The sequence below is a fragment of the Dinoponera quadriceps genome, unplaced genomic scaffold (assembly GCF_001313825.1).
Source record: "Dinoponera quadriceps isolate SergipeBrazil2010 unplaced genomic scaffold, ASM131382v1 scaffold5229, whole genome shotgun sequence".
Taxonomy (NCBI): domain Eukaryota; kingdom Metazoa; phylum Arthropoda; class Insecta; order Hymenoptera; family Formicidae; genus Dinoponera; species Dinoponera quadriceps.
The window spans coordinates 331,549-356,945 of record NW_014559163.1 but is presented as its reverse complement, the minus strand read 5'-3'; the positions used below and the strand labels follow the sequence as shown (position 1 = coordinate 356,945).

At 44.8% G+C, this 25,397-nt stretch overlaps 1 protein-coding gene across 1 annotated transcript in view; it reads left to right on the top strand.

Annotated features, from left to right (window-relative positions):
- Positions 1–25,074, top strand: part of LOC106750227 (agrin-like) — a 37,091-nt gene extending 12,017 nt beyond the window's left edge. Inside the window, exons 4-18 of the mRNA XM_014630418.1 lie at positions 814–955; positions 1,215–1,448; positions 3,376–3,525; positions 4,240–4,500; positions 5,048–5,194; positions 5,584–5,820; positions 16,080–16,253; positions 17,095–17,434; positions 17,997–18,224; positions 18,315–18,946; positions 19,194–19,605; positions 19,999–20,252; positions 20,522–20,618; positions 22,300–22,474; positions 22,822–25,074. Coding sequence (XP_014485904.1) covers positions 814–955; positions 1,215–1,448; positions 3,376–3,525; positions 4,240–4,500; positions 5,048–5,194; positions 5,584–5,820; positions 16,080–16,253; positions 17,095–17,434; positions 17,997–18,224; positions 18,315–18,946; positions 19,194–19,605; positions 19,999–20,252; positions 20,522–20,618; positions 22,300–22,474; positions 22,822–23,079 — 3,741 coding nt within the window. The 3' untranslated portion in view covers positions 23,080–25,074. The remainder of the gene's footprint in view (positions 1–813; positions 956–1,214; positions 1,449–3,375; positions 3,526–4,239; positions 4,501–5,047; positions 5,195–5,583; positions 5,821–16,079; positions 16,254–17,094; positions 17,435–17,996; positions 18,225–18,314; positions 18,947–19,193; positions 19,606–19,998; positions 20,253–20,521; positions 20,619–22,299; positions 22,475–22,821) is intronic.
- Positions 25,075–25,397: the final 323 nt, after the last annotated feature.

Here is a 25,397-nt window from a genome sequence, read left to right as displayed (position 1 = left end):
TAGATACGATTACCAATTTACGTTATCTGCTAACTCGATCAATCGCCGATTATATTATATTTTGTGCTTTGCAATTAACTAATGTCAATCGGCGATCAATCAATGTGCTGTGCTTTTGGTAAAAAAAGAAAATAAAGAAATTTACTATCAGAATTGTCAGAGGACACTGTTGTTGAGCGGTTCTCTCTTTCTCTCTTTCATGCCGGTAAGCGCGCAACTGCGCAACGTAACCATGGCGGTCGGCGAAGGGTGGCAAGTGCATGAAACATGCGTGTAATAAGCAAACAAGAGCAGCCGCGAATATGACGGTCGGACTAATTAAGTTCTGCTCTTTCCTGTGTTATTGCACCCATGCTCTCATCCTGCCCCGCCCCGCCTGACCCCGTATCACTGTCCGTCAAAATACACCGTGCGTTTCCTGGCACACTCGTAATGCGCAACAAGTGAGACACACAGGGTCCGTGTCTCTCTCCTTCTCCCCTCCTCTCTCTCTTACTCTTTATTCTCCACTTTTAACTTTTACTTTTCGCACCCCCACGGGTGCAGCCGTGAGCGAAGGCGCGGTCCCGTGCTTTCTCGTGGAAAAGTCTTCGTTACATGCGAGAAGGCGCATAGGAGATGGTCGTAAATCGCAAATAAGGAAAATGACCTGTGTCATTTAAGAAATTGCCTTTGAATTCCTGTGTCGTTCACTGTATCGCGACTGACAATGGGAATTGACATTAGGCGAACGCGCGAGAAACGAAGGACACATTAACGACACGAACGTTAACATCAGGACTGTTAGATAAATTTGCAATTCTGCTCGCACAGGTGAAAGAAACCGCCGGGATAAAGGAACCAACCGAGAAGGTTTGCGGATCCGATGGGGTGACCTACGATAACGAGTGCGCCTTGAAAAAAGCGTCGTGCACAAGCCAGACTCTCATCACCATTAGCTACGTGGGTGACTGCGGTAAGCAACGTATGCTTCATGCGCCTTATAAGCGCGAACTAATGCGATGAGATCAGCTAGCTGGATATCGCACCAGCAAAAGTAAAATTAGAAATCACTCAGAATTTTAGAAATCATTTTGTTTTTCTCAAATTTGGAAATTACTGAGTAGTTCGGGAAAAGTCGCTCGTTGGCATTTTGAAGTTTCGACGAATTCAACGATTTACGTTGAGAAATGCCACGCGAGCCGCTTAAGTAGCGGAGACCGAATATTTTCCAGAGCTGTGCGCAAGGGTGGAGTGCGAACACGGGGCGCACTGCGTGGCGGGTGTGTGCGTGTGCCCAAAGGTTTGTCCGGAGAGCAGCGGGGAGCTCGTTTGCGGTAGCGACGCGAAAACTTACCAGTCCGAGTGCGAGCTGCAGCGCGCGGCCTGCGGTAGGGACCCCAAGTTGCCGGCGTTGCACGTCACGTTTTACGGGGACTGCGGCGACAGATTCGCCGTGGCGGCACTGAGTATGTTTCCGAAATCACATCTAAGCTACCGACCTCGGCGCGCATCCCGCATGACATTTTCGTTTCGCGAGGAATGCTCCGTGGTTAACGGACGCTCGACCGCCACCGCGCGACGGTAAAACACGCGAAACGGACTGTCAACCGCGAAAATGATCTCCCCGATAGTAACCATGGCGGTTCTGCAATATTAAGGCGATTCTACAATGATACATACGCGTAACAATATGGCGGTAAGTCCGCAGCATTTGACCGAAGGTCGTAGTATTTGACATTCTTAACCCGTAAGTGAGCACCTGATATCTTGTGACGTGAATATTTGCATTTACTATATCGTAAACGAGCTCCTATAACCGTATTTTATGGACTTGCGGCTATATTCTTAAGACCATTGTAGAATGGCTTTTAGGTCTGTCACACAATAAAGTTGCACGTCGGAGTCGGAAAAAATCGAATGTCGGAACGAAGTTGATTGTCCAAGAGATTGTTCAACAATTACGTCACACCACGAAGGAAGAGGGGTCTATTAACTCGCGTGACAGTCTGTGATGGCACAGAGGAAAGGAGCAAAGGTCATGGAACGTCACATTAGGGGACCGGCATTCATAGTCGGATCTTATATTTAAGACCGCCTTAAGTTCATCTTCGGATGTTTCGCAGCCAATGAAATGAGCCGTACAGTATCTAAAGATGAACTTAAGACGGCCTTAAATATAAGATCCGATTATGAATATCAGCCTAGATGGCAAAGGGGCCCTCTTAAACAAGTATCCAAATTTGGCGCGATTTCATTGTTGAGTAGCTCACAATGAGAGAAGTTATTTTTCGAAAATAAATGTTCTCATCGGCTGCGTTCCGACATCTGACAGCGACATATTGTATAGCAGGCCACACACGCGACAGGGTGCGAGAGATCAACGGCGAAAGCTGTCTCTTTCTCCCTGTTCGACGCAACATCTGACGCAGCGCAAAACTCCTTTGAGCAACGCTCGGGACGTGAGTCGTGCTCGCGAATTTCCAGACGCCGCTCAGACGTCTCAGGCACGCTCTGGGTACAGCTGCAATCTTCGGAAGTTGATGGTCCCGCGGTAAGACGACGGTGGCAGTGACGCGTAATCGAAAATAGTTGGCGCGAATCTCGGCGACGTCAGTGGCGGTCGGCAGCTTGTTAGAGTCCTCCGATCCCTTAACGCTAATTCGCGCATTAACCGCACCTCATTAACGGCCTGGCAGTTTGACGCCTGTAACGACGCGCGCTCTAACCGCCCCCTAACACCGCTTCTAACACACGCAGCGACCAAGTCGACGCCCGCGGTGACTCGCGTGGCCACTACCGTGGCCGAGGTGACCAGCACGCAGGAGCGCGAGGCCTGCAAGGACATTCACTGTGACTTCGAGGCGACCTGCGAGCTTGGCCCGGACAAGTTCCCTAGGTGCAGCTGCAGGTTCGACTGCGCCTCCATCTCGCCGGAGAACATGCGACCGGTCTGCGGCAGTGACCTCAGGATCTATTCCTCCCTCTGCGCCATGAAGATGGAGGCCTGCCAGCGGCAACAGGAACTGCGACTCAGGCCTCTCGAGCTCTGTCAAGGTTGGAAAACGTCGTCGCTTCACCGGGACAACCTGATCGATCGACGCGTGAGATTGGCCGACGGGACTCGCTCTCCGGACTTGTTCGCTCCCATGACCTTGCTTGCGATGCTTTTCTTAGTCTTACGGCTTTTCGTTGCGTTACTAACTCAGGAAGTTGGATGCTAACACTGTACACGGAGGAAATTTTGTGGTAAAAATTATCGGAGAATATTGCAGACGAGGATTTGCGCGCGAGGGTGAAACGAGATCGCGTGTAGTCGTAATCGCGCATTGACTGTTTTATCGCGATACGAGCAATGACTGCAAGCGTCTTCTTTACACCATGACATCTGTGCAGGCATGGAAGTGAAGCCTTGCAACGGTGACCCTCCGATAGCAGATGCCGATGGCAAAGAATACGACTGCGGTAGCGGACCAGAACGTAAAGACTGCCCTAGCAATAGTTACTGCCATCAGACGACGCGATTTGCTCGTTGCTGTAAAAAAGGTTAGCGAGAGCTGACGCTTCGGTCTCATAATATCACGTTGATTAACGTTGACACACGCGCATGAAAACGGTTAAGGGGATGCCGAAGCTGATAAACGTCGATTACGTGAAGACAATCCTAAAAAAGTTACATAAACACTGACACGATCTCAGTACTCTTTTTATATTTCTCGTGGTAGAGACCCAGGCGTTTTTTAAAGGTAATGAGTGTCTATGTTTAATGGTATCTATATTTAATTGGAAAAGTATAAAAATGTTGTTTGAAATTTCGCCAATTGAAGCATTGACACATTCGATATGTACAAGCTGCAGGATTTCAGTATCGGATAAATATTTACGTTAACTGACAGCTGGAGATGTCAATTTTGAAACGTTTAATCGTTTTCCTCACTTATTGAGCAATATTCCGATTTATTCTCACGCGTATTTTCACTATGCAAAAGCGTTTGCAATTCTCTACGGCTGCTACGACGTGAACTTTGCGGAAAGAAGTTAGAACTTTGCTAGCAAAGTTTTTGAATATAGCATCCCCTTAACACGCGAGACGTATTTCCCGCGGAGTATTAATTTTGATTCTTCTCCACGAGAGGGATCAAGCATCTTTCTTGAGATATCAGCCGCTTCGACTCCGAGGAGAGATCGCGCGCTCGAGTATTAACGTATTTCCGCATTACGTCGCGTCACGCTGACAGTGACCGTCTGCCGGTTTTCCAGTCCAAGGGATCCAGGTGGTAAAGTGCGCGGATTCGTGGCACGGCTGCTGCCCGGACGGGAAGACCGCCGCTCTTGGCCCGGACAACGCCGGCTGTCCGAGCTTGTGCAACTGCAATAGACTTGGCAGCGTGTCCGACACCTGCAACCCGGAAACCGGTCAATGCGAATGTAGGCCAGGTGTGGGTGGTCTCAAGTGCGATAGATGTATGCCGGGTTACTGGGGACTGCCGAAGATTAGCGAGGGTCATCAGGGATGCATACGTAAGATTAGAATTAGAATTAGGAGCCTGCGACCCTATTCAGAGACTCAGAACATGACCCAATGAGGATACATATTATAGGATAAACATTTTATAATAGCTCTTTCGGTCATGTATAAAATATATCTTACGTATTTATTTTATATCACATTTGTATTCTTAATATTTACAACAATTTTGTTTATCCATTAAGCATTACTTTCGCGCGAAAACCAACGTGTGAGTCTTGTTAGCCTGTTTTTACATTAATGTTTTGATCTCAGAGCCTTATATTTATTTACAATATATTTCGATAAAAGATCCAGGAAGGGATTATCCTGCGATACTATTATTCTAGTATATCTTTGTTATTACGTGATTGATTCTGATATATCGAAAGAATCGTTTACTTTCCACAAATATACGAAGATATTGCAACGATGATAACGTTTGATAGCATGAACGATCGTAACTTTATTCTCGTTACACGAGGAGCTGATATAAATTTACTACGAAACTAATATAAAATCGATGTAAAGCTCCTTTTTCTCTCTTTCTCTGACCCATAGCATGCGGCTGCTCGCTATTTGGCTCTGTCAGAGAGGACTGCGAGCAGATGACGGGACGTTGCGTCTGCAAGCCCGACATTCAAGGGCAAAAATGCACGATCTGCAACGACCACAACAAAATACTCACGCCTACCGGATGTTACTCAGGTATCACGCGTAAGAATAACCAACCGTGAATTCAGCGCAGCTAGCTAAACGCAAGAAAAACGGAAAAATAATTATATTTGCTGCATTTAATTACATATAACTGCAAGGACACGCGTGATTCGATCGCAACGCGACGGCTCGCGCAATATCCCTTGCGTGCCCGGTTAGAAACGTGGCCCGCCGGAATTTTCGACTTTTATATTCCTATTTCACATTCGTTAAAGTACGTCCTTAATTTAGCAAGCTCTTAAGGGGTTGTTAACGCGCTGTTCGAGTGGGCGCTGACACCTTGTGTGGTGTGTCGCTTTCTCTTCAACAATGCCGTCGACGACAATGACCACGATAGGACGTGATTTTATTAACGCGACGCTAACCCGTTTTGCTCGCAGCCGATACGATACCGCCCATTCCGACGTCCTGCAACGAGCTGGAATGCTACTCGGGCGGCCACTGCTCGGAGATCGGCAACGCGCACTGCATCTGCCCGTCCTCCTGCCCCGCGGACATACCGGCCGTGCCGGTCTGCGGCAGCGACGGGCAGACCTACGACAACGAATGCGAGCTACGGCTGTACGCGTGTCGCCACCAGGCCGACGTGGTCACGCAGGCCTTCGGCCACTGCAGAGGTGGGTTCACTGAACGTACGCCGAACAGGTCGCTTTTCGTCCTGCGCTACTGAGAATCTTACGTACACCCTCTTTACGTATGTGTATATATATATACATATATATATGTATACATATACACATATACGCGCCCCTTCTTGTGTGTATTGGAATCTACGCCAAGTTAATTAATCCACGCGCAGCGACTCGCGCCGCGGCGAGTTTCGTAGACGCACGCACGCGACACGCACGTGTCGGCTGTAAACGAATCCTCGAGTAGACGCTGTTGTAACGAACTCCAGATCTACCTTAGAAGCGCAACGGCCACGACGCCGGGGCCAGCTCTGTAGCTAGATAGGTGATAATCGATGTTCGATACTCATAGTTCCAAAGAGTACGCCTTATTGTAGAAAGAAGAACGATGTTAACGGAGGAGATCGCGTCGGCACGACGAAGGTAACGCGTGGGGAGGAATCTATCTCGGTTCGATTCACGAAAGATCGTAGGCTGAACGATGTTAATGAAGTCAAAACCTTCCTTTCTTTTCCTTTCTCTACTTTTTTCTTCCCTTTTCTTCCATTTTCCTCTACTTTCTTCATTTTCTCCATTTTTTTCCAATTATTTTTCATTTTTCTTCTTTTTCTCCTTTTTTGTCCCTTCTCTTCCCTTTTCTTCTATTTTCTTCCTTTTTCTCCCTTTTCTTCTCTTTTCTTTTACCTACTCTTTATTTTTCTTTCTTCTCCCATCTTTTCCTTTCTTCATCCCTCTCTTTATCTCATACACCGAAGATATTCCGAACCTGTGACGCAATCAGCTTCATCTGTTGAGACTGAAACGCTACACAGGGAAAAGCCGTGCGATTTCCACGGGAAGGAAGAACTGGAAAGTAACGTGACTACAAGTGGGGTAATAGTACAAGGAAGTAATCAGCATCTCGAAATGCGAGATCCTTCGAAAGCGGCTCGCGCATGAAGGATAATGGCCATCGGGTAGAGCAGGAAGACCGCGCGTGCTCTGTGACACATCGGTACATAGTTTAGGCTCACGTTCGAGATAGAACGTTGTTGTAGTTAATTAGCCTAGGAATCGAGGGCAAAGTTAGGCGAGGCGATAAGTAGTGTGTCGATGAGTTGTCTCTGTCTTTTCTCGCGGAGCAGCCTAATTATGAGGAAAAACGTGCAACCAGCCTGTCCTATAGATGAAACTAACCAACCAGTAGCCTACTTTGTATCCAAACGTGATAATAAAAAGCTCATCAAGTTTCTACTGACATGTATATATATATATGTTTGTAACCCCGCACCTGCAACAGAACCCGGATCATACATACGTACACACACGCGCGCGCACACAGCTACACTTTGCTTGCTTTCTTAACGGAGAACGCGCATTGTCGTCGTTCATCGTGAATAACATTCTGTGATTAATCACAAATGAGTTCGGCGAGAATTCCCAACCCGCGGAATGTCTTGGAACCTCCGCGGAGGAAGAAAGGAAGCAAAGTGAATGAATGACACCTGCGTAGAAGTTGATGGAGGACGTCTCTCGTGTGTGAGGTATGATGGAGACATCGTTATTGAAATTATCGCGACTGCGGAGACCGTTATCACTTGTCACTCGTCGTTCATCATTTTTCGGCCTCCTTTTATTTGCAAAGCTCTAAAAAATATTCCAAAATCGCGAAACGGAGAGAACGACGTTAAACGTATACGAAGCGCGGTTGCCTCTCCCATGAAAGCTATTTGAAGGCGAAATGGTGTCTAAACGTATTTACGTACTCGATTCGCTCTTCTCTCTCTGGGTCTCTTTCACTCTCTCAAGATTTCGTCGCTGGTACTAGCCTTTCACCCTGCGGCGTGCGTTCGATGATTTACCGGCGCGTTTTATTTCCCGCGCAGGAGAAGAAATACGGCGTTGCGGTGAGAGAGAAGAAAACACGTTGCCGCATGCGGCTTTCTGGATTCGGTTTACGCCACGGGCTCGTGTTAACGCGAGTTCCCGGGGGAGGAGAAGAAGGAAGACGGGGGTGGATAAGAGAACGAGGACGAAGGGAGTGAAATAGCGTCTCTCTCTCTCGCGCGCACGTGCGCGAAGAAAGTTGGCTTGAACGTTAACTCGCGAAACTGAGCTGGCCGCGAAGACGGTTTTAACTGAATCACCGCGGACTTCCAACGGTGATCTCATCTTAAGTAGCGCTCGTGGAACGTGTCTGGGAGAACCGACATCCAGAAGCCGGCTAGAAGAGGAGGAGGGGAAGGAGGAGTCGGTCAAGCCGCCTTGGCACGTTAAACCCGAATGTGACGTGCCGTCGCGTAATTCTGTTGTACGTCACGGAAATATACGAAGGAGCGACAGGAAGTTTCGGGATGATCGGTCGTGACAGTTTTACCGCGCGAGCGAAATTCCTCGACGCGTGCGGCGGCGTGATTCCGCGCCGCCGCGGAAAGGATCGAGACACACGACTGCTCGTTGGGAGGTACCGTCGTATACGAGAATCTATCGCGTCCGGTTATCGGAGAACACGTCGTCGGTGACCGTGCGACACGATGTTGTCGCTCAAGATTGCCGCGCCCCGGGCAAGGTCGTCGTTACATCGCAAATCTAACTGTGTGTCGTTGTTTTTCGCTTAAGCGTGTGATTTAGTTGAAGCTTTTCTTACGCGTTTTATGCCGTTTAAATTACACTTCAAGGCATACTGAAAGAAATGTCGAAAAAATAAGAAATATTTATTCGGTGAGTACTAGTAACATATTTACTTAAATCTAAATTCTTTTATTTAAATATGGAATAAACAATTGTCACAATCTTTGCTCAAAACTACAAATTTAACTCTGAGAGTAACATCCGTGATCTTGATGGTGAAATATCATCATACGTCTCTTAGACTTATATCACGAAGAAAATGATAAAAATCATGGTTTTTTTGTTTTCCCTCGAGTCCTTTATGAATTATTAAATTTCTTACAATTTTTATTTGTTATCTTTGTAGGAATGGGGTGTAGCATCTTGCGCAAAATGTGGAAGAGGTTGTAAACAAGAGAAAACGCGTGTGGGCCTTGTAAATCTGACATGTTACTATTAAAATTAAGAAGATCTAAATCATTTTATTTGACAAGTTTTCCCTCTGAGCACGAAAATGTATTTATATGTACATATAAAGTAAATATGCTGTTAATACCCACAGAGTAAATATTTTTTTATTCTTCTTTCTTTCTTTTATTTATTATATAGGTGTTTTTTCTGCCCAGTGCGCGTGTTAATTTTGCGCACTTAGACTTGCTCTCGAGAAATCGCGATCACTACGGCTGGACAACAAAGTCAAACTTTTCCTTCCGTCTTCTGTTCTCTTTCTTTCTTTTTCTTTCTAACGCGTTTAAACGTGTTAAATAACAAACGTCGTCACATTCTGCGACTTCCCGAGCTCTTGCACGTCGTCGTCATGACACGATGAGGGCGATGACGCTGGTCCCTCGGCCGGAAGCGCACCGACAACGGCCGCAACTGGCGTATACATTTTCTCTCTCGTTAACGTGAATCTCCCTCTTAATTCAAATAACTCTCCAGTACCGCTCCATCGCGATCTAATTTCGCGAGCCGTTGATTATCCCGACGTGAAATTCGGCTCGACTCAATCAAACCGGCGAATCTAGCGCGATGCGGTACGATAAACCGCTGCAAAAAGAAGGCCGGAAAGAGAGACCCACCCTCCGCGCTCACCTTCCCTTCCCTTTCCGTCCCACGACCCTCTTTCTCCCTCTCTCGCTTCTCATTCCCTCGTACTCCTCAAGATATTCCGAACCTCTGACGAAGTTCGTGGAGCGAAACGTCGGAATCTATTAAAGTCTCCAGCTCACCCTGCGAACCCCTTATTTTCGATTGCTCAGCCCTACCGTTCTACCTCCTCATCCACCTCCTCTTCCTCCCCCACTTTCAACCGGTCCCACGTCTGGTTCTCTCACTGGAAGTCAATCTCTTAAAAAGTTCTTCTTCGGGGCTCATCCTCCGGAGTCAAACATAAATCAGATTACGCCGTCCTCGCGGACTCCCCCTGCTTTGCCCCCTCTAGCCCTGTCTCGCCGTTTCTCCTCCTCCTCCTACTCTTCCTTCTTCCTCGACTCTAGCAGTTCCATCGAGTGCACGCCGACTTCGCTAGGAGATCACGGAAATCTCCTCTCCCTCTCTCTCTTTTTCGATGTCCTCTTTTTATTCCACTCGCCCAACGTCGACACACGGTATCGATGTGAAGGACGAGGTAACGACGTCGGCGACAACGACGATGGAGGCGGGAGGCGAAGGGAGTACAGGACGATATAGGCGCCGGCACTTTGGATCCTGTAAATAATGCATGCCGTAATTTCTCGCGACGGTCGCCGACTTCCTGCGAGGCCTCTCGTGCCGGGATATCTCCGGAGGATGTGGACAGGCGGCGGGCGATTGGTCGCCGGCGATGGCTCGGATGTCCTGCGAGCGTGTGACGCCTTTGACGCAAGCGCGTGAGGTATAATGATTGGATTACCGGGCGAGAGGTGATATATGTATATATGTACGTTATACACCGGGTGGCGAAAGGTCGTCGCGTCGCATCGGGACCACGCCGAAAGGACGAGGGCCAGGAGCTGATCATCGGACACGATCGACGCTTACTTTTTCATGCAATCAAGCGGCGAAAACGCGCCCGAGACGCCGTCGAAAGAAGAGACGCGTCCCCGAATAAATTCCTAGCGACGAGAAATAAATCAATATGCTTGCATAACGTAAAACATAATGTGGCTGAACGTTATACGATTATTGATACACACTTAATGGTAATGAATTTAATTCCTTTTAACTTTTAGGTTTTATATGCTAAAATGCTGTTAATTATGCACAAAAAATGTTGAAGTAAATGCACAATTCTCCAAATTCAGGACATAAAGGATTAGTCGTGTCGAAAGTTTTGCCTCGATCGACGTGAGAATTGGAATATAGTTTGCGTTTCACTGAGAGAGAGAGACTCAAGTCCGGAAAATGCAGACCATCGAAAAATAAAGCATTCTTGCGTTGGAGAATATCTTCGCGTTACAGAATGTATTAACGCGTGTTTAATCGAGGAATTTGTTAGTCGAGGCTCACTGTCAGCCGTTCTCGATTTCCCGGTCGCAGCTGCACCTGCCGGAGTCGGCACGGCGTCGTCACTCTGACGAGGCAACGTCGACGTAGATATTTCACGAGCCATGTAAACTCGTTTGGTAAAAATACCCATCAACGCGGAAACAGGAAGCGGAAAAGATTCGTCGGTCGTAAAACGTCAGCCTCGTATCCTCCGCGTCGCGTCTGGTGGCCCTTGTAGTGATCGTCGGGATCTTCATCCCTTAAATGGACTGGAGTCGTTACCCGACAGCGGAATAATGCAAGAGAGAGAGAGAGAGGGAGAGAGAAAGAAAGAAAGAGAGAGCTGGCGGTATTTGCAGCGACGACAACGAGCGGGGAGAACTCGTCAACGCTTTCGCAACGGAAGTAAATAAACGAATCGATTATACGGAGACAAATAAGCGAGTAGTTGTTGGACGCGGGGGAAGGGAGGATGATTCGGCCTTGCCAAAGGCAGAGAGAAAGAGAGAGAGAAAGAGAGGCAGGCTTGGCCTAGCCTGGGGATGATTGTCGAGGAAAAAAATAGCGGAAGTCCTCGACGGGCAATAATAGGAAGCAACGCGACAATTGGAAAGTAATTAAAATCCCATCAAGACTCGTTCCGACTCCTGTTAACAGTTCTGCGTTACTCCGAGAACCGATAGAATTAGCTTTTCGATTTTCATTATTTAGAGGAACTCCGACACGCCACGCTCGGCTGGGCTCTGTCGCGCCCCGCTCCCTATTCTTCCTTTTTCTTCGACCGTTCGAGCGAGACAACGCGAATCCTTTCCGCGCGAACGGAAATGAGATAACGGACAGCCGAGACGAATAAGGGATAATTTATTTAATGCATCGGGATCGAATTCTATGTTGACGTAGTCGTACAGTTAATAATCCGAGATATTAAATGAACGATCAGAAATGAAAGGGAGGGGTGAAGATAAAAGAGGCGTCCCGTTCGTAAAGATACAAACGGGATCTTGCGTTTTCCCGTATTTTGCTTTGGACGAGATATTAGTTACATCAAAGTTGCGCTGATTTTAATTGATTTTAATTTCACAAAAAGATCGTAAGAAAGCTTCATCCTTTTTTTCTCTTCTATTTGATCTATTTTTCTTTTGTTTCAAGGGAGAAAAGAAGAGTGAGAGAGAAAGAGAAAATTTTCCGGATTAGATTTACAAAAGATATTGGATTGTGCGTACGTGTCTTGATATGAATAATATTTTCTTAAGCAAATCATTCACGGAGTAGAAAAGCGAGAGTGAGAGAGAAAGAATGAGAAAGAAAGATAGAGAGAAAGAGAGAGAGAGAGAGAGAGAAAAGAGGAAGGATACGGAGGAGTGTCGGGTGGAGAGATTAGGAGAGAGCCGGCGGAATGGCTTTCAATAGCTCAAGTTTTTGTCGAAATCCTCGGATGTAGCTTTCAGGATCGCAACTTAAATCACTGCGGCAGCTCACCGGGTGATCCCAATGACTTCTACTCGTTCCGCCGAGATTTTTTCGGGGCGGGAAACGAAATCGTGAATCGAAACGATAATTCTTACCTCTTTCGCTGAAAGTTCTGGAGATGTTATCCTTGGAAAGCCCGTTTGAAGGATTCCTACGCAACTTTCGTGCCGAGCTTAGCGCTATACTTCATACTCGAGTCCGTCGCGAACTACAGCAGGCATTATACAGACACAATAATTCATTACGTAACGCGTAAAAATAAGGAAGTTCATATGCGCGAGAAGTGTAAATTAATTAATGCCCCAGAATAATTATACACGTTTGAGCGCGGGAATTGATAAGCTAATTTCAAGCGAACTGCTTCTCTCGTTTCACTTGCTTTTTGTACTCGGATATTATTATATTAAAGACGTGTAATTTTACGTGTAACACCAAAATGTCTGCCTCAGCGTACTTTAATCCCGGAAAGCGAGATGGGTGAACCAATTATTTCTACGAATCTCCATCTAGAAAACTTTATTTCGAAATTAATTAACAGAAATCCAAGCAGAGAGCAAGAGTGTGAGGGAGAAAGATAGAGACCTTTCTCTACGAGATCACCTGCATACATGTGTCGTCATCGTTATAACTTTTAATGAGGGAAAATTAATAATATTATAATAGAACTTTACCATGATAGAATGGTGAGAAAATGCGAATCCTGTTCGGCTAATAACATCACCCTACTGTGCGCGTGTTACGTTATGCATGATCGAGAACGATTTCCGCAGGAGAGTGTAGTAGCTGGTTAAAATCGGGTCCGGATAAAATTAAAATCCGACTTTTTTAACCGGTTATATCCGTTGTACTCCGCACTTCGTTATTATTAATATAGCGCCTCATAATGTCGATATGTAACGGCCCATTTCCGTGCCGTGGAAATTTCTTGATTTAATTTCTTTCTAGCGGTGCAATTTTCCACGGATAGAAATCGCGTAAATCACGACGATTTTTGCAAAAATGCGATCGCTGCTGGAGGCAACGCGAGAGCGATCGGCACACACAGAAAAATATCATTTTACTGCTAAGAAAAGCGACTATTCGGTTTATTTTCTTTCTTTTAAATAAATTGTTTATCTTCAACAAAGAATACTTTCTTGATAACAGTCTTAAAATATACTCATTATAAATTTTAGATAGAAAAACTCTCATTATCAAGTATTCAAACGAAGACTCCATTCTTTCTTCAAGAATATCGTAAAACTTTATCGCAGAAAAGTTAGGTGCAGTTAATTCAAATAAATAATCCTATTGTTTTTTTTATAATTTAATGTTCTTGAAGATACTCTTAACTAAATTTACTGGGAAATTCAAACTATATTTCGAATAAATTTGGCTTATGATGAACTTGTGGTATATTTGCAAGTATAAACTTATGAGATACTTGAGACAAATAATATTTACAGTAGCATTTACTTATATATAGTATATATTTTTCTGTATGCGATGAGAAATTATTTATTTACTCGTGCGCTTCTGAGCGAATATTTTCGTTTCAATCGCGAGCTCCGGTCAGGTAATAAGATTCGTCTCGATTCTCGCGTGATACGCGCGAACAGAGGATAATAGAAAATCGGAATTCACGGACATTTTCAGACGACCCTATGGTCAACACGGACTTCCCCGTTAAGAGATATACAGCTGTACAGTACACGCAACCAGCGGCCGCCATTTCGCCGCTATCCAAGTCCACACGACATCTCTTGGTGCCGGAGCCGGACCCACGTTATTATTACACCCATCGAGCTCATCAAGAAACTATTACCATCGACCGAGATAACTTGAAGCACGGTAAAAAAAAAAGCTTCCCCTTCTGAATCTTTCACGGACCAGCGGCCGTACTGTCGAGGTCGGACTGCGTTGCGAGGGACTCGAACATTTTCGTGCGCTCTCTTTCGAGAAGCGTCACTAATTATATGGGTCGTTGCTAACTTGTTAACGGCCAGTGTCCTATCTGTGGGACCCTTCTTTGTTATTAAATAAAATCTTAATATAGAAGAGGTCGATAAGAGCCAACGCATGTGACTGATTGCGGATCTTCCATTAACCCTCTGCCAACAATGTGCAATTTTATTTTTACGTTTATATATGGCTCTAATTTCCAATCATGTATCTGCGTTTTGGACAAAAATTAACAGTCAATAAAAATTCATCAGAATAAAATAATCAGAAAATAATTCCGATACTGATTTGGACCGGTGGAAAACAAACAGAGCGGACCTTCAATCTGAAAATATTTGTGAAATAATTCTGGCCTTTGGCAGGTCAATTTCCGCAAGATCAGAGAGAAAGAAGCCCCGGCACACGCTTGTCTCCACGTCGATGCGAACTCGGCAAGATTTCAAAACGCACGTTTTCGACTGACGCCGATCGACTGATGCATCGTGGAACAATTGTTAATTAACTGTAAATTCATAATGCAATTGACGTGTACCACTCTATTAACCGTATTATCGGTTCGCCGTTAATTCGGTTTAATACGATCGGAACATTAATGCTTCGCGAAGTCGCTTGTAATGCTTGAAATGTGGCATAATAATAACAATAATAAACGACAGTGCTCGGCGACATACACGCACGCGTCTATTTTGTCTAGTTGCAAAACTGAGTTGTTGTACGCGAACGCGATTCGAGGTCGATCGCGAACCGACAACTCCGGCACAACGCGCAAAATTTCGCCCGCCCGACGATTCGCTAAATGTAAACGATACTTTTTCCGGTACCGAATCGCATCAAAACAATATCTGTTTTTTCAGGACGCCCGTAAATACTCCGTTTTCGCTGTACCGACGGCGGCACCCGTAAGATCTTTGATATAACTTGAAGTTTTTTCTTCGTTCAACGATAACACGACGGTAGAGAGCGGAGGGGGCATTCGATCTCAACTTTTTAAATAACTCGGAGAACTTGAAAATGAAATTATCGTCGAAACAAAATCTCGCGGGAACGGGGGAGAGTGTTTTATCGCTTGTTCACTCGAGCTCTTAAGGTATTTGGTCCGCAAATTTATATTCTTAGGAAGCTTCTATTCTAACAGCGTATTAATTGAAACACAATCTACACACACGTCAAATTAGAAAGAGACTCACCGTATTAAAATCGAGACAATTAAATCAAGGTCAGAATTATGTGCATGTATCACAGATAACGGCTTCTGATATCACGTTTTTAATTCTAGCGAGCAAACGATTCTTATAGTTTTATTAAAAAAATAAGAAGACAACGAGAGAGACTTGTAGAAATATTATAAAAAAAATTACAAGTTCGTTGATCGTTTATTTTTCCAGAAATTTATATGTAAAGTTTCTGATAATGATTGAAGTATAGCACAGCTAATCCGTAAAGGTGGCAAATATTGTACCTTCTATATTTCCTTCTGCATCTCTTGATTAGGTATCGTTTTATATCGAGTTACTTTGTGCTGTATTAACTATTATCTTTCCAACAGTATTGCCACGGACCAATTATCTTGACATCTCGCGAGATTTTTCTAATTTCTCTATATATCGAATCTAAATCGCATATAGCCGCACGTTTTGTTACGCCGAATCGCAATGAATTTTTCACGACGTTGGCTCACAGAAAGCGCGAGCGATTTCTAGGACGTTTTACGTATTATATATTGCGAGCACCGTGGTTTTTTTCACCGCGGCGGATGACGGAGACGTTGACTTTCGCAGGAGTAGCCACGGCGAATCGACCGACGCCGGCGACGATTCGAGTGGTCACCGCTCTGTTGGGTGATCTTTGCACGGACGACAAGGACTGCACGATACCCAACAGCGAGTGCTCCAATGGCGGCTGCATCTGTTCCGAGGGCTACGCGGAAACCAGCGATCGACAGGAATGTTTTGGTGAGACAAAGCCCGAGTCGAAATTTTGGCTCTACATTAAACCTGCAAATTCCGTATCAATGGAGAAACTCGAGATACAATGCTGTACAGAATGTCGTTCTATCTGGATGCTACAAGTGGTTACTTACCGTCCTTTGTTCCGTACTGAAGCTTCAAGAAGCACTTATCCGAGAATTATTTAATCTTCGATTATCCAGTATATTCGAGATTCTATATCTTCATTCTCAATTTCAATCGGCGACGTAATTTATTCCGTATGAAGTAGTCACGCTCTTTGCCTCGAACAAACTAACGCTATGATTTATATTTAATCGCACTTTTTCGACTGCAAATAAATAGCGATATCAAAGGACTTATTAAAATTAAAATACATTGACTTCTTTGATCATAAAGTTCATACTTTTCTTTTACTAGTGAACAATGAATTTCATTTTTTGCATTTGTTTGTATTTATTTCTCGAACAGTCAGAGCATCAAGAAAAGTCAAACGGAGGCATATTGATCCTTTGAGATTATAAATATTGTTTTTTGAAATTTCTATATAATAAAATACATTGTCGAGTTTACTTTGAGTATTATACTTGAACGGTAACATTTTTATTTCAGTGTAATTTTTTTATGAAAGCAATCGTTTACTCTTTTCAAACAAAAGAATTTCCATTTCATAAATATGTTATTAGTATCCACTGAAAAACAGATTTTTTTTCAGTTTTATTAATTAAATGTCGAAAGAAGGATTTCGCAATTAAACTTCCGTTCGACCCAGCTTGCCAATGTTCGTTCACCGTGGTCGCGTTGTCCACATCGTCGTAATTAAAAGAAAATGAACTTTCTGTCAAAGCCAATTACGTGCCGGTGACACCGACCGAGGAATTTCGCGCGTGCCTCTCGTACCCGTGTCACATGACCTCCACATGCATCGACCTGCCGAGCGCGACTTTCGTCTGCGTGTGCCGGCCAAATTACACCGGGCTGCTGTGTGACGAGGAGATCAACAAAAGAGATTACGAGGTGCCCTCCTTTGACGGCAAAAGTTACGTCAGGATGAACCGGCTGAAAGCGTATCACAAATTCAGCATCGAGGTCGAGTTCAAAACGTACGCGGACAACGGCATCATACTGTACAATCAGCAGAAGAACGACGGCACCGGCGACTTTGTTTCGCTGGCCATTGTCGACGGGTCGGTATCTCCTGTGAACGCGATGATCTTTCGTCGCGCGCACAAAGTATGCCCTTTGAGCGGACCGAGACTGACAATCGCGCAAGATGAGCGCGGTAACTCGATTCGCCTGATTATTTCCGTTGTTGACGACGAGATCTAATTTCGCCGTCGCTTTGTGTAAATTACTCCGACAGCGGCCTACAGGCTGATTACCAGTCGACGTTTTGCATTAGCGCGGAGCTCCCCTCGTTGAGCTCCTCAAGATTATCTTCAGTTGCTCGAATAAGAATCTCTAAATGATCGAGTTGGCAATTTCTATTTTGATTAAAGAAAAAACGACGATCTTACTTCGTTTTTTTTACATACTATAATTCTTTAAGTTTCTTTCATTTTTTTCAAATATCTCTTTGTACTTGTTATTTATAGTTGTTATATCTATTGCGTCAAAGGAGTAGTTTTGTGTATCGGTAAATAAATAAATAGCATAAATAATGATAGCGAACATAAAATAAACGTACTTTCTTATCGATCGTATTCGAAGAACTGATGTATTCGCTAAGCTCATTATTGCGTGTCCCAGATACGTGCAATTCAGGTACAACTTGGGAAACGGGCCCGTGATACTCACGTCGCCGGAAAAGGTGATTATGAAGACCTTCCATCGAGTGGCGGCCAAGAGATATCACAAGGACGGAGTCCTGATCTTCAACGACGGTGAGGACGTGGCCGGACAGAGTCAGGGGATGCTGAAATCCTTGGATCTAAATCAAGACACCTTCATTGGGAACATGCCGAGCAATTACACCAAGTAATATTTTCACAATTGTGTTAAAAGCTCATCATTTCTATATAATTTTTAGTTGTAACGATACATATCGTTACGTCATCTTCTGCGCAGGGTGTACGACAACATCGGCACCAACCACGGGCTGCTCGGCTGCATACGCAAGCTGAAGATCAATCGGATCCACGTGGACCTCCATATGGGTCGCGACAAAGACGTGCTCGAGAGCTACCGCGTGAAGGAATGCGGCGATAACGCGTGTGCCAATCTACCCTGCCAGAACGGCGCGACTTGCCAACCGATCTTCGAGGAGGATCTGTGCAACGGTCGTGAATGCAGGAGGTTGCAGAAACGAGGTAGAGGCAGGAACAGGGGTGGTGGCAACGGCAACAAAGGTGGGGTGAACATTGTCAGGTGCAGAGGTACTCACTGCACCTCGATCGACCCGGGAAAAGGAGGCTCGAAGAGAAGTGCGAGGAGACGCTGCGCTACCAACAAGTGCGACTACGATTACGAGTTCGAGTACGAGAACAATTACGAGCACGGCAATTACGCGGTGGAGAAGTACGAGCCGCCGGATTACAGATGCATTTGTCCGCCGCAATTCACCGGTCGCAACTGCGAGGAGTCACTGGACCCGTGCATCGGCGAGCCCTGCCAGCATGGTGCTACTTGTGACATTCTGCCGCAGGGAGGTTACGTGTGCAAATGTCCCCCTGGCAGGACCGGCGAACATTGTGAGATCTGTAAGTGCGAATAATGCATCTGTTGCAACAATCGAGTCGTCGTATTCCTAACCTCCCGACAGTCGACAATAAACGGATATATAACACATAAATCTCTCACGTTTTATATAGCGCAAAAGTAATTTTTATATTGTGGGTATTTTTTATATTGTGATTAAACAGTCGAATATTTTGCTCAGCAACTTGGCGAACTCGCTGAAGGATGTTGAAGGTAGATTTTAAAAGCATTAAATTGTCATTCTTGCAGTGGACGCCGAATTGACGGAACTATTGATACCCGAGATGTCGGGCAACGGATATCTGGAGCTGCCGTGCTTGGAAGGCGTCGCGAAAGCGTTCTCCATTGAGCTCTGGTTCCTCACTCACGCGAGCGACGGTCTCTTACTTTACAACGGCCAGCTGAACAACGCCAAGGGCGATTTCATCAGTCTGAACTTGGTACACGGCAGGCTGGAATTTAGATTCAATCTCGGCAGCGGCATCGCGAACATCACATCACCCGATCCGGTCAGTCTGGACACCTGGCACTGCGTGAGAATCAGCAGACTCGGTAGAGAGGGGGTGCTTCAGCTCGACGACGGCACAGTCGCCAGAGGACTATCCGGAAGTCCTCTCACCGAGCTGAATCTGGAAATGCCGCTTTACGTCGGTGGCGTCAAGTAAGTTATTTGAATAAGGAATTTATTAACAGATTTAAATAAATATGTGTTATTAGTTCCCACCGAATAAATAGTTTTTATTTTTTAGATATTTCTATTCAGTGTGCAATATGGTAACAATATTATATTGTTACTTCCATCCCGTTACTGATTCAATATCAAGAGAGAATTTGTCCTTTCTCTTTTGTCCGAAATATATCATAAAATAAATATAATAATAATAATATTTCCTATTAAAAGTTTCCTTATTATAAATATATTTATTGCGAAACCCATGAATCTGCACGTTTAAATTGTAATGCTCGGTCAAGTTCGTGTAAAAAGTAACCTAAGTTCACGCTAATTCAACTCGTCCGAGCGGTAAATAATAATCGCAATCGCTCGATTTCTTAGACACTGGCGAGAAGTACATCGCCTGGCCGGGGCGTGGACCGGATTGGTGGGTGCCGTGCAGAGACTAATGGTAAACGGCAAAACATATCAGAACCTCGCGGTGAATGTTACTCAACACAACACGGAGATTTACGACGGTCTACCGTGCCCCAGCAACGAGAACCCTTGCCACAATGGCGGGGTCTGCCTTCCACTTCTGAACAGTTATCTCTGCAAGTGCGCCAGCGGTTACAACGGCTTGCACTGCGAATTCTGTAAGTTTTCTTCTCCGGTCCCGTGATCTTTTTTACATGCTACGAGTTTCATTCGCGTCTCATTGTGCGCGAATCTCATCTTCAAATTCATTTATAATATCGGCTAATTTATTCACAATGTATACGCGTAATAATTAACTAAATTTACACATTCTTATGATTCCGATTGGCGATTTACTTTGAGTGAAGATTTTCATTTGTTTTGAATGAGTTTTCACTTCAAGAAATCTCAGGCGTAAACAACGAGCCGACTAAACCGTTTCTTGCAGTTATGGGCTACGATGTTTCCGGCACCGAGATTTCGGAGCGGCCGGTGCGATTCGAGGGCGACAACTTCCTGCAGTTCAAGCATCGCTACGGAAGAAGGTGAGTAAGGCACGCATGTGCGCACAAAATCCCGCGGCATCGACGATCGCCTTTAGCAGCGCAACGGCACATCCTTTAAGATGTTCGATTAGGTGCACTTGCAATTAGTTTGTCGGTCAACATGTTAGCGTGAGAAAGCGACCAAAGAGTAGACCAAAGAGTATACATGGAAAAAAGTTGGCATCAATTCAAATCTCATATTCTTATGTATAAGCGTATAACACTATATATAATTTTATATGAAAATAAAACTTTCTTACACACGTGAAAAATTCTGTATAGTTCTATTAAAAATGTCACATTCCTATTATTCAAGAATAGTTTTTATGAATTGAGAAGAAAAAATATTGGATAGAAAAAACGATATATTCGAACTAAGAATCGTATCAGTTCAAAGATATCGTTCTTTCTATCCGATATTTCTTCCTCTCAATTCATAAAAATTACTCTTGAATAAAAATATATTTTTAATGAAACTGTATAGAGTTTCTTCATATAGAGCAAGTGTTTTATCTTCATAGATAAGATTATATATCCTTGCTTATATATAAGAATATAAATCTTGAATTTTGATACTAATATTTTGTGTACTATTCTACTACTACTATTACTAATTAGCGCTCCTGGCTAAGGACTAATGTCACTAACCTTTTGATTGTGTAACACCAACTAGTACTAACACGACTAACACTACTGCCACTACTACTACCCTCGGCGAGTACTTTGAGGAGTCCTACTCCGACTACGACTTGGAGGAGGACGTCGACTACGACTACGACAGTTACGATTACACGGAGTAAGTTTTCATGGCGGCGAATGCCTGTGGTTGTGTACTCGTTTGAGGGACAGTAGACCTTCCTTTCCTCGCGTGTAGTGTATCGTGTGTCGTCGACCCCGATAATCGCATGCCCCCGTGGTAATCCCGCCCTTAGACGCAGGAGAAGCCGGATTCGTTTGAGCGTAATAAGAAACGTAACAAGAAACGTAGATTGATGTAGATTGTGTAGCGTCGCAGCGCTAAAGATATAATTAGACGGGCGGCTTCTTGTAACTCGCAAACGAAGGGATGAGAACTGCAGAGGAGACTGAAGAAACGAAAGGAAACAGCGAGGGCGAAATAAAGGTGATACTATGACGAAAACGAAAGTGTCTTTCGCTTGCTAGAAGCACTTATTTCTGCTGGAATTCGATATTACTGTGGTGTAACATTTTTGTCTTTTCTGATATGAGACAGCTTGATGATTTAGGAAAGTATCGATTAGGCGACAAAGAATAATTGCGAACATTTATAACAAAGTATAACGTATCACCCTTATTCACTTGCTTCTTCGTTTTTTATTATTATTTATTATCATGCAGTACATATTTTTCTGTGTATTGATCAAAATTTCTCCTTTGCTTCGATATATAAAGATTGCTGGTTTAAAGTACAGATTAAATTGAATCATAAATTTGCTAGAAAGTTTATTTTATGTTCATTAATCACCTGTTATAATAAATTTGTCCGAGTTTCTTTTGTATCTTTGATCATGGCTAAAAATTAATTTCCTACAGAATTTATTATAAATTTTTAAACGTATTTTGATGTAGAAGTCTGTTCGTATCTGTAGTGCATATTATTGGGATGATTATGTTTGAGTCTCCTTGACGAACGACGTCGTTATCATGGACGTTCTTTTAGACGCAGGGGGCAGCAATCGAATAAGTTCGAGCTGCGTCTAAGGACCATACATTCTGATGGACTGATTGCGTGGGTGGGCAGAGGAAAGATCGAGCACCTCATCTTGTCCCTCCACAACGGACATGTGGTGCTCACTTACAAGAGTAAGACCGAGCAGATATCCGTAAAGAGCAGAGTAAGTTACTTGTTTCTCTCAACTGACGCACGTACAAAAATTGTTCCTTCTCGTCGCCGATTATAACATAAGTATACTTTTAGTAGAACTATACAGAATACTTCTTTACGTAAGAATAAATGTATCTTCATACATTATTTTATTTATTCTTGCTTACATATGAGAATATGAGTCTTAAATCGATTTTTTCTGCGTATCTCTATCTTTTTTGTCCCTTCCTTTTCTATACTGTCAAACATGATTTGCCAATTCATAAATTTATAAGTAAATAGATAGATAAATGACCGACCCACCCTCGCTTTTCTCAATCTCACTAATTTTCATCACCGCGATCAACATCGTTACAGGAGAGAGTAGACGACGGGATCTTCCATCACATTCGAGCATCCCGGCGCCGGAAAGCGTCGACAGTGCAAATCGACGAGTACACACCCGTGAAGGTCGCGACGGAGACGACGTTACTGACGACCAACGGCAAGCTCTTCGTCGGCGGCAAGCCGGGCCATCGCGGCATCAAAGGCTGCGTGACTGACTTCATCGTCGACAAGCGGCGGTTGCAGCTGGCCAGACGGCGGATCGAGTTCTGCCACGACAACGACGTATGATAACGAACCCCGAGCCCGACGATCGTCGCCCACGTCGCGACGCCAACGTCCGAGGAGTCCGTCGACCTGACGACGCAGCCATCGTCAACGACGACAAGTTAATGCGCGTGAACTTCTACGCTCACTCGCGTCCGATTGAAATCGACGATCGTCGCCGAACGGTGCTACCGACCGCAACAACAACGAATCACGCGAACCCATCGCCTTCGGTAAGCCCGGTCGACCTGGTGAATGCCTCCGCTGCCGAGACGGACTGTGAACTCGACGTGACCGTTCGTGGAAAGAAAGTGTAGAAGAACCGCGTGTTCGAGCCAATCGCCGAACGCGTTGATTCCTGCCAAGGTGAGGCACGAAGAAGAGCATTCGTGAACAGTGTTGGTGGACCGCATCGAAGCCTCAACGCGTCTCAGAGAGAAGAAGCGGGAAGCCTGCTCGGAACTTTGATACTACGTCTATCGCAAGGATTCTCCGGCTGAGGACTGAACGCAGGACTGAGGATCGGCGGACCTAGGCGGAACTTTTCCTCCCTTACCTCACCAAAACACTATATTCCCGAACGAGCGGGAGTTTGCACCTGCCGAAACACGAAGAACCCGGACCAAGAACCAAGAATTCCTCGCTCTGATCGAGGCCTCCGAGCTGTACTACCACGCACCGAGCACGATCTGAAGTAACGAGGACAAATTCACCCGCATTCACGTTCGATACGGGCGGAAAGTCGCAAATGGAAGTCGCAGGCGCAGACGAGAAGCGGAAAAAAACGAGCTTCCACTTCGAAATACCGCGAAATATCGTTCCCGGGGTTCACGAAGCCGCACACCGCACAGAATCCGAAATCATGAAACCCGCGACTTAGTCGTCGTCCAGTGATAACAAGATCAAGTGCTCTTATTCTGTAACTTTTAAAGCATGCGTTACAAACTTTTGCGCGGACAAAATGTATCACAGGATAGCTGCGCAACGTTAACAATTTGCGAAATTGTCGTTACAAGTTACAGAATAAGGCCCGAGCGAAGCGGAGAGACTCGCTCGCACGTTTGCCACCGTGCGCTCGAGGATGCTTCGTGCGCGCACCGCCATTCTCACACCATCCAGTAATTCAACAGGATACGGAATAAGAAGTATAGTAGTGTATCGACCGCGATATTATTACGGTACTCACACGGATCACGAATCAACCACAGTTGAGAGACGGATGGGCGGACAGGAGGGAGGGAGGGAGGATCGTTCGAGGATCCGATCGATCGCTTCACCTTATCGTCCACGTGCGATCGATGAGAGAGGGACGGGGGAGGAAACACCAAAAAAGATCGATCGTCCCGGTTCGTCACGTGGATAGACGAAGGGTGATTGGAAGGGCAGCGGCGAGTTACAAGTGCTACACACTACGTTTTCATCGAAAGACAATAATATATTTTTAAGGTGGCGTAATTTAAGGTATACATTTGAATATGGTATGTACGTGTGAATTTATCTGTATACGTGTGTGTGTGTGTGTGTGTACGTGGCGCGTGTGTGTGGCGGACACGCACGAACAGCGCGGATTTAACGCGAAGGACAATGAAGACGCGCGTGTCACGCAGGATCCTCTTCTCTCCCCTCTGTCACGGGAGAGCCCTCGTTGTTAGAGAGTTTACTCTGTAAGTTGTAACCCGAAGCACCTAATAAGCGTTTACGATGCCAAGACTGACTTATAAAAGAGCGGACGGGCGGGCGGACGAACGGGCGGAATAAAACTACTACGACGACGAGAGAAGCGAGAGGTGAAAGGAATATAAAAAAGGGAAAAATGAACAAAAAAAAATGAACAAAAAAGATAAATCGGTGTTATGTTTGAGTGTTCGGTAGAGAGATTTAATGACCGTGAATTTTTCCAGAATAGAGGAATGTATTTTAAAGGACTTGTTGATTTATTCGCCAGTATATAGTAGACGAACTCATACACACGACGTGTTGTTTTTAGGTAGGGGAGGCTTTTTACGAAGAAAAAATAATAAAAATGCGAGCGAAAGAATAAATATATATAAATATATATATATATATATATAAATAAATAAATATATATATATATATATATATGTATATATATATTATACATACACACACTTATACGCGACAAGCAGACATTCCACTCGATGGACAGAAACCGGGATTTAAATTTTACGTAGGTAGACACATTATAATTATAGCCGCGGCGCGAACGCGGTCCGTGAGCGTTCAGACCTCGCGAATCACACAGATCGGAGAAGCATCGTCGCAGTAAATAGACTCGAGCGATCGTTTTTCGACCTACCAGGGGACTAGACGCATTCGTTTAC